The sequence below is a fragment of the Carlito syrichta genome, unplaced genomic scaffold, assembly GCF_000164805.1.
Source record: "Carlito syrichta isolate Samal-C Ts95f unplaced genomic scaffold, Tarsius_syrichta-2.0.1 Scaffold306863, whole genome shotgun sequence".
Classification (NCBI taxonomy): Eukaryota; Metazoa; Chordata; class Mammalia; order Primates; family Tarsiidae; genus Carlito; species Carlito syrichta.
In genome coordinates this window covers 469,220-478,742 of record NW_007250959.1, presented here as the reverse complement: position 1 = coordinate 478,742, position 9,523 = coordinate 469,220, and the positions used below count along the sequence as shown (strand labels likewise).

At 41.2% G+C, this 9,523-nt stretch overlaps 1 protein-coding gene across 1 annotated transcript; it reads left to right on the top strand.

The window, feature by feature from the left end:
• The first annotated feature begins 947 nt into the window (after positions 1 to 947).
• On the top strand, positions 948 to 2,255 carry POU3F4 (POU class 3 homeobox 4). The gene has a single exon (XM_008063476.1). The coding sequence runs from the start codon at positions 1,006 to 1,008 to the stop codon at positions 2,089 to 2,091; it is 1,086 nt and encodes a 361-aa protein (XP_008061667.1). The 5' UTR covers positions 948 to 1,005; the 3' UTR covers positions 2,092 to 2,255.
• Positions 2,256 to 9,523: the final 7,268 nt, after the last annotated feature.

Sequence of the window (9,523 nt, the reverse complement as noted above, 5' to 3'; positions counted from 1 at the left end):
GTTTCTTGTGTACCTATTGGGAGTAGATAGGCTGTCTGGGGTGAACATGCGTAAGGACTGCCTGCTTCAGCAAGGAGAGCCTTTGACAGGAATTGTAGGACCTCTGATTGGAGCTTACATGAGGAAGGCTTCCAATTGACCAGCTGGATTGAGAAGCAAGCTTCAAAATCACTAAATTTTGCCTGCATTACATTAGATGTTACTTTCCCAGAATCCTTTCAGTTCTTCATGCCCTAAAATTAATTTTTAACAAGGAACTGAGAGTCTCTTTTTCAGATGCTTTTAGACCTTGATATCGAGTTTTTTGTATAAAATGCGATACATAAAATAAATTGAAATAACTCTTATTGGAATGATGGACTTCAACTTTATTGATTTACAGTCCTATCAAATATATTATTTTGCTCAAAGTTTGTAGTGACGTTTTGTTTGTTGTCCCCGGTATACGACTAACTCAGACCTCGTTATGAATCTGAGAAAAATTTCTATTCACTGAGCTCACAATGGTATTTAAACTTTTTTTTTTTTTCCTTTCTACATTTAGGTTAATCTAAATAATCTAAAGCCATTCTGAAACTCTAGTTTGCCACCTCACTTCCCCATTTATCCCCTCACTCCCCAACACCGGAAACACATCCCTCTCATCCTTGCCCCTCCACCATAAATTCCCGTTTAGTCCCGGGTGGTGGTGGAGGGGAAGGGGTTAATCACTGGAGCCGCAGCCACTCTGCGCTAGGTAGCCAATGGAGCTGAAAGATTGATTCACTTCCTGCTTGGGTCTCACTGAAACTCTGGAGCTTCACCAGCCTAATTTGGAAAGCGAGTCCGACCTCCTGCGCCACCATTGGCCATACTCACATTGGGCCAGGCCGAGGCGCGCTGCGATTGGTCATGGAGGGTGTCGGTAACCCGCGCTAGCGGCTTTGGCTCCCCCGCACCATAGATGTCAAAGGCTGAAGCTGCTCCGTTTGCCACATTATAACTAGTAGGGTATTCTCACCGACCATGGCCACAGCTGCCTCGAATCCCTACAGCATTCTCAGTTCCAGCTCCCTAGTCCATGCTGACTCTGCGGGCATGCAGCAGGGGAGTCCTTTCCGCAATTCTCAGAAACTTCTCCAAAGTGATTACTTGCAGGGAGTTCCCAGCAATGGGCATCCTCTCGGGCATCACTGGGTGACCAGTCTGAGCGACGGGGGCCCGTGGTCCTCCACACTGGCCACTAGCCCCCTGGACCAACAGGACGTGAAGCCTGGGCGCGAAGATCTGCAGCTGGGTGCGATCATCCATCATCGCTCGCCACACGTAGCCCACCACTCACCGCACACTAACCACCCCAACGCCTGGGGGGCGAGCCCAGCTCCGAACCCGTCCATCACGTCAAGCGGCCAACCCCTCAACGTGTACTCACAGTCGGGCTTCACCGTGAGCGGCATGCTGGAACACGGGGGACTCACCCCACCGCCGGCCGCCGCCTCCTCACAGAGCCTACACCCGGTGCTCCGGGAGCCCGCGGATCACGGCGAACTGGGTTCCCACCACTGCCAGGACCACTCAGACGAGGAGACACCAACCTCTGATGAGCTGGAACAGTTCGCCAAACAATTCAAACAAAGAAGAATCAAGTTGGGCTTCACGCAGGCCGATGTGGGGTTGGCGCTGGGAACACTGTATGGCAACGTGTTCTCGCAGACTACCATCTGCAGGTTCGAGGCCTTGCAGCTGAGCTTCAAGAATATGTGCAAGCTGAAACCCCTGCTGAACAAGTGGCTGGAGGAGGCGGACTCGTCCACTGGGAGCCCTACCAGCATTGACAAGATCGCCGCTCAGGGCCGCAAGCGCAAGAAGCGGACCTCCATCGAGGTGAGTGTCAAGGGCGTACTGGAGACGCATTTCCTCAAGTGTCCCAAGCCTGCCGCGCAGGAGATCTCCTCGCTGGCAGACAGCCTCCAGTTGGAGAAAGAAGTGGTGCGTGTCTGGTTCTGTAATCGAAGACAAAAAGAGAAAAGAATGACTCCGCCAGGGGATCAGCAGCCACATGAGGTTTATTCGCACACCGTGAAAACAGACACGTCCTGCCACGATCTCTGACTGGAGGAAGCGAGGAGGCTGCCGGCCGCACTGGGAGCAGCGCGGATTTCTTTTTCTTTCTCACTCTCTTCCTTTCATCCCTCAACATTCTTTACTGTTGTTATCGGTCTCTAGCTTGCTCTCTCTCTCTCTCTCTCTCTCTCTCTCTCCCTCTCTCCCTCCCCCCTCCTCCTTTTTTTACCGGGGGTTCTAACTTACGTTGAGAAAGAAAGGAAACACTTTCACACTTGCATTTGGGCTTTTCAACGGTTATACTAAGCAGTCCAGGTTGGGAGCTCATATTCCCTGCTGTCTGAACTACAGCTCCCTCCAACCTTTTCTGCAGATCAATACATATTGTTTACTCTGAGTAAGGTTTGTTTGGTCACTCCTTTCTAGGAAGAGCAAGGAGTGGGGTAACATGGGGGAGGGGTGAGGAGGAGTTGGGAAGACAGATGTGTGCCTCTGAATAACCTTTCAGCGCCTTGGTTATAGCAGCTGTATTTCAGGTGAAATCTGTTTTACAATAGACTAGTTTTGCATTTTTAAAAAACTTCTATAGCGTTTCTAAATGTCTGCCGTGTTTTACTACAAACTGTACACAATATTTGTGAGATAATTTGTATTTAATCGACCACTCCACATTATTATTGCTGTCATTATTATTCCTTCATTGAACTGATGGTTTTTTAATTGCTTAGAAAAGGGAGGAGGATGGGAGAAGAAGGAGAGATGCCTACCTACTCACTCCCCCCCATCTGTATGGAGAAGAGAGAATACAATGAAGAGAGTGGTTGGCGATGATATTAGTTATATATATACTTTTATTTTTTTTCCGGAGGTGGAGTGCCTAGGATGGTCAGAATAGGAAAGCCTATTGGGTTTGCAAACTAGTGCAAAGTAGGAGAGGCGATTTCGAAGTTTTCTACCTTTTCTCCTGCAAGTGTGGAGTTCCCGCAGGCTTAGATGTGGGTGCCTGAGAACGATTCTGCGGCGGCGCCAGGCCAAAGGAGCGACAAGGAGGGCTCTGCACCTACCCGGTTCCTGGACGCTTGCGCGCAGAGCTCCCCACAGGCCCTCACTCTCTCTTGGGCGACCGCTCGCGCGACCCAACCTCGGCCCTCTTAGACGAAAGACTGCTTTCACACACGATTCTCTAGAGACCACGATCTGGATACGCTGGCGACAGACTGAGCCAGCGCCTCCCAGTTCGGTTCACCTCCAGTTCACTGCTCGCTCAAAACGAGAAACCCTCGGGGAGGAGTTGACGAGGGAGTGGGGAACAGGTATTCTCTGCTCGGCGCAGAACGACAGTGAAATGATTGGCAAAAGTCACAGAAATTTCTGGTCCAGGGGTGTACCACCTCCTCTCCAGTGTATATACAGCTGTCTGTGAGTGGACTAGTGTGGAACCATATTGGCGACTCTGACAAGCACAGCTGGTGGAAGCCCACAGCGATTACCGAGAGCTAGCAGCGAGCACCAAGGCGGCTGGGTTCGTGCTTTAAAAACAAAAACAAACAAAACAAAAAACAAAACAAAACAAAAAACATCTGTGTGTGTATGTCTCCGTGTGTGTGTGCGTGAGCGTGCAAACGTGTGTGTGTAGATAGCTGTGTGTATCGTATTACCATATGCAAAAAAAAAAGAAAAAAAAATCTCGCTAGGCTGTGTAGAGATTCAAAAATATGCAGTTGCTATTGCTGTGGCTTTATTGCTAGCTTTCATGTCTATTCGCCAGGTCCACAGTAGCACTTCATTCCCAATGAGCACACACGTGCAGAGCGGGCTAAGGACCCACCACACAGCCATGGCAGGTTAGACCAGGTTGGGAGCTCTGCACTCCTGTGCTGGTCGCCTGACCTGGCCTTCAGGCGCAGCTGTGGTAGACAAAGCTTCAAACTACCTAAGGATTAGAAAGTCTGGGACCCGGTGTCGAGATGCGCTAGTATGGGCTATCACGCTTTCTGGTTCACCACACTGTGTCTCCCCCAGGTGCAGTTCGAAGAGCAAGTGTTAATTCAAACCCGGACCCCTTTACTTTTTTGTTAAACCTTTGCATTTTGTTGGTAGTTAAGGTTTAGTTCTGGAATTTTTTTTCCCCACATTGAATTCAAGTTTTACAGCTGTTTGGGTTTTGTTTGTTTATTTCGATTTTTTTTCTTTGCAGTTAAACGCTATGGCTCAAACCTGAGTTAACCCAAATATTTCTGCTGACTTTATAATTGTACAGTTTTGTATATTAAACCTTTTTGAAGTTATTAATTTAAAGAAAGATCATTTAGTTTATTCATTTAGTAACTGATGTATGATAAACGCTATTTTCATTAAGAGTTGCTTTTTCAACTATTTTATTCAAATTGCCTATTGCAGTTGCCAACAATTATTTATTTTCAATAAATTCTGTATCGTGTTTAAAAGGAAGTTCTTTCAAAGATGAGTTGGGTGGAAAAAGAAAACAATTCGCGGTAATGTTTGATGTGAACAGTTTTGGTCAAGGGGTTTATATTGACACAATATTTTATTGTTGTAAAAGATTTAAATAAAACATTTTTCCAAAAAAAATGATGTTTTCTTCTCTTGGCCTTATTGTGTGCTGTGTGAAGTGGAGCGTTTAAACAGAGGCACGTTCCCGGTGAACAGTGCGTCTGCTTTGCTTCGAGTTAGAAATCATTAGTCATTGTTTTGATTCTTGATTCTCTTCCTCTGACTTTTGGTCTTTCAACTCAACCCTGATATACACTTGTGCACACAACATGGACTATTATCGAGCCTACATCCACGCTCACGCAAAATACACCCCGAATGGTGAGAACCGGGATGGGGAAGGCCGGGGATGGATTTCATTTTTAAGAGGTGCAATCTATTTAATGAGTCCAAAAGGAGTGTCTCTCGCCAGTACATAGACCTTTCTCCAGTCCTGTCTTGCCTGAAAATGGACCCAGATCTTTCTTGAGGCTTTTATTTTGCCTTGCTGCACCCACCCTTCTTCTTGCTCCCCATTCCGGTCCAGGTGCCTTTCTGAACAACTGAGCCCTCACTCTCCTGATGAGGGATAAAAAGATGATTATGTGTAGGGGGAAGTGCTCTCCATCATAAGCCTCTATCTGCGCCCAGAATCCAAGGTGAACTATTTTGCCCACTAAGGCTGAATTCTGTCCATTCCTACCTGAGCGTGAGCAGAAGAAAAAAGATTACATGGAGACATTAGGGGGAAAGTTTGATTTATCCCACTCTTCTTCCTCCGCCTACAAACAATTTTATCTTTATTATTTCACAAGAATCTCAGTAAAGTAACGAGCTGTTACCTCTACTGATGGCTGAGGAGTAATTTACCAAATAGAAGCAGGTCTGTTTTAAGGTTTGGTATGTGCAGGCATGCCTTATCCAACATATTTTTTTGGTAGATGCATATGAAGTAATGAACAAGACATTTAACTATAATTTTCCAGCAATAAGATCCTCCTCAAATCCTAGTTTGAAGTAGATTTTTTAAGACAAAGCAAAAGTATTATTTAATAATTATAATAGGTAATGATTATCACATGTAATGTTTTACATTTTTTAGATTGCTTGATCATTTACAGCTTCATGGTTCACCACACAACATGTGAGAGTTGTGTATGAAATATGCTACATGTGTGTTATGCTCATGGTTAATCTCTCTTTATAAACAACATTTATTTTGTAGAGTTGTATCTACAAGCACAAAAGCCTCTTGGTTCTACTTTGGTTCAAACCAACCAACGCTTTTTCTCAATATCCTGTAAAAAAATTAAATTGATTCACAAGTGCATAATTTTTCTTACTAAAGTGCACAGAAACCAACTTGAAGTGTATCCTGAACTTTTTAATGGAACCATATGCACACATTTTAGGAGATAGTTGCATAAAATATGAATATATACATCTATCACTAGTGATTGATATTTTTACTGATATATGTTACTAATATATATTTTGTACATATTATAAGACTTGTTTTCTCTACTGTCTCTTTTCTTTCTCCTGAAATAACCAAGTCCTAGTTGGCTTTTTTGATGACCTTCTTGCCAACTTATTTGTGTCATGAACATAATATTTGTATTAAAAATCAGAGGATGTTGGTGCTTCTGCCTAGGACTTCCTTTATGTTAAAGTTGTTGCTACTCTAGCTCCCAGGCAAGTCCTTTTGTAGGAGAAGCAGCTTTGTCCTTGGTTTCTCTCATGTCTTCATAACAGTAGCTTTCTTTCTCATGAAATAAGAATTGGTAGGTTCAAAAGGAACAATAATAGCTAATCATATCTATTGGGGTGAAGGCAAAAAGGTCCCATCACCAGTTTAGAGCAACAGAAATGCAGAAGTTGTGGATGGGGGTAGGATGTGAAAAGAGTGAATATACAGGTGCTGCAGATATGTAAACACAGTTAAATATGTGAATCAAGTATATATATGTATGTAGACAGGTTGATTATCTATATGGCTGTGGCACTTTTCATGCATAATAAAAGAGATGGATTACTGAATGCAACCATTTACCTTTCCAACAGTAAAAGAAGACAAGAAGTATTATCCCTGAAATTTGGTTTCTTACCTTTAAAAATAAAAAGAGGAAATGGTTGCTTACGTTAGTACATGAGCTGTATTTTTCTTTAATAAAATCACTGTTTTCTTGGAAGTATTTAGCATTCACATATTTCCTTTGCTCCCATGTCAGTCTGCTGTTGTTGCCTTAATTGCCTGTAGGCTGTAAGTGGAAACATAAATTTCTGTTTTTATTTAAAACATATTTTTAGGAAGGGGGAAGAGAAGAAAGAAGAAAATGAAGAAGTAAAAAATGGTTAAGGAATAAAACATAGTTTTCCAAAAAGAAAACATAGTTTTCCAAAAAGAAGAATGTATTTTCCCCACCTGTCAGATATTTTAAAAGACACACAAGGAACCTCTAAAATTGTGGAAATTAGTTCTGTGACTTGGTATTTAACAATTCAAACATCTGAACCTTTCAAAAATGCCTTAAAATGAATAAAAAATGAAAATGCCAAAACAATACCATTTGAATTGATATCACTCATCCTCATCCATTCTGTAAAATAAAAGGGTAGAACATGCTTTATACCTGCCCGCTCTTTATACATGCCCCTTATAGTAGTTTTAAAATAGTAATCTTCAAACTTACTCATTTACAGATGTTAATTTTTTAAAACATTAAGAAAAGTGAAAATAAAATATATTTAAAATCAATCAAGAATTTTTTATAAAGTGAAATAAAACTACCCTTGTTTAATAGCACCGCTGATGGAACATTTCCAAAATTGGGATTATTTAAAAGAATATAGTCTTGAAAACAAAATCCATTTAACTCCTGCAGTGTGTAGGAAGGGGCAGAGTGATGAAGGACATACAATAATTTAGACTACTGCTTCTGTAAGCAGAATCCACAATTTTAAACCCTTGTGCATTCCAGTAAAAACAACAACAACCACATCAACAACAACAAAAACAAATGCATTAGATCACTATGCTTCCTTTCATAAATATAATACTTATTCACACAGTATCTAATTCACTAACTACAATACGGGATTCTCTTTACAACACTATTTGTTATCAGGAGGAATTGGCATAAGACGGATTCATCTTAGATGCCTTCCTAGGGGGCTTGTTTATTCAACTACCAAAAGGGCCTTATAATGAGGTAGTCTCACCCTTGAAGGGAGGAAATCACTGTACAGCTTGCTATTGGGTAAAACTCTACAATATCTAATATATATGTTTAAACAAATACCCATAACTATAAATGTGTTCTCTCTTCCCTCAAACACGCCTTCAGCCCTCATGCCTGCACACAGGCAGGATAATTTAACAGAAAGCAGATTGTCCTCAAAGACAGAAAAGGGCTCCTCATTAACCAATTCATTGGGTTTGTCTTTTCATCTCTTACACTATTCTGATATAGCCAACTGAAAATACAAAAAAAAAAAACCAAAAAAAAAACACTGTATCAAATTCTTGTTTAATCTATATAATGTCAAAAATCTAGTTTGAGTGACCCTTTCCCCAACTCCAACACACACACACACACTGAATTGACTGCTTGCATTGTCATATTGTAAACAATGTCTACTATGTCAGCATTTGTTCCTGGGAGAAAGAGGGGTCATATAACCATTTTTAATATTGATTGCTTTTCATCTTCCCCAGTTATTTTTCACATACTGTAGAATCCCATTGCAATGTGACTGATTATCTCTTAGATTTTACCAGACTGTTGACCAGTCCTCACCCTGCCCCCTTTTCACTGCTATAAAAGTATGAATCATATTAAGTTAGTGCTGGTAAACAGCCCCCCCATCACAATCACAGATCAATATTAAAAAGAATTTGTTCCTATAATTCATATTTGATAAGAGATTTTCCCTTCTATAATTATTGAAATATGAGTATAGAAAACCACACACTCCCATATAACCTGCAAAGATTCCTGCTTGACATATTTTTAAAGCACAGAAAATAAGGTACTATGAAGCAGGAACAGTAGTTTGTAGAGCTTCAAATGTCATGTAATTCCAACCTGCAGAAAGAACAATCTGGGTGGACGTGTCACACTGAGCAATGTTATTTTGTTTGATGTTTTGCTATTCAGTTACCTGCTGAGGTGTTGGTAATATTCATGTTTTTTCCGTAAAATGTATTGCCACAAGAGCATATGTATATATATGCATATAGAAAATATCAGAATCAAAGACAGTGTTCCATTTTGAACCTGTAGTGGCCTAGAAAAATAAACAGAAAAAAATCAGATTTGTGAGGTGTATTGACTGTATTTGTTAGTGACTATATTTGTTCAGAAAATGTACAGTAATCACCGTTAAAGGATATGGCTTGACTCACTTGAATTACCTTCATGATAGGAAGAGGAGCTAAGTGTATTTAACCTGAAATTCTAAATCCTGAGCCTTTGATTGGGGTGAGAGTGGTTGAAATTCTAGATAAACTTGCATTCATTCATCACCTTTATTTTCCATATATTTCCTGAAATAGAATACTTTAACTTCTCCAGATTTTACACAAAAAGTGAAACTAAAGAAATTTTTCATAATAGCTCTTTCATTTGCCCTGAGTCCTCTCCCCATCATTGTCCATGGATAAGTGGGCAATGTTGGCTCTATAGATGCTTTCCACCAGTCTACTTAGGGCAGGTATAAGGAAGTTGTTATAGAAGGGATTGCAGGACAAAGCATCCGCTGCCTATCCTGAGAGCTCAAGCCTCTCATCTACAGTGAAACTTTAACTGATAAGATCAAGTCCTGTGGTTTCTTCTACCACTTAGTGATTTGTTTTTACGTGTCCTAGTGTGATAGGTTCTGGTGAATTAGAAAACTAACTACGTTTTCAATGGATTAAATATATGTATGAACAAGTGGATAATTTCAAAATTGCTGACTTGAAATTTTTATTTTCTAGAATTTT

Excerpts from the sequence above, each read along its gene's own strand:
- POU3F4 (XM_008063476.1), top strand. The coding sequence starts at position 1,006 with ATGGCCACAGCTGCCTCGAATCCCTACAGCATTCTCAGTTCCAGCTCC.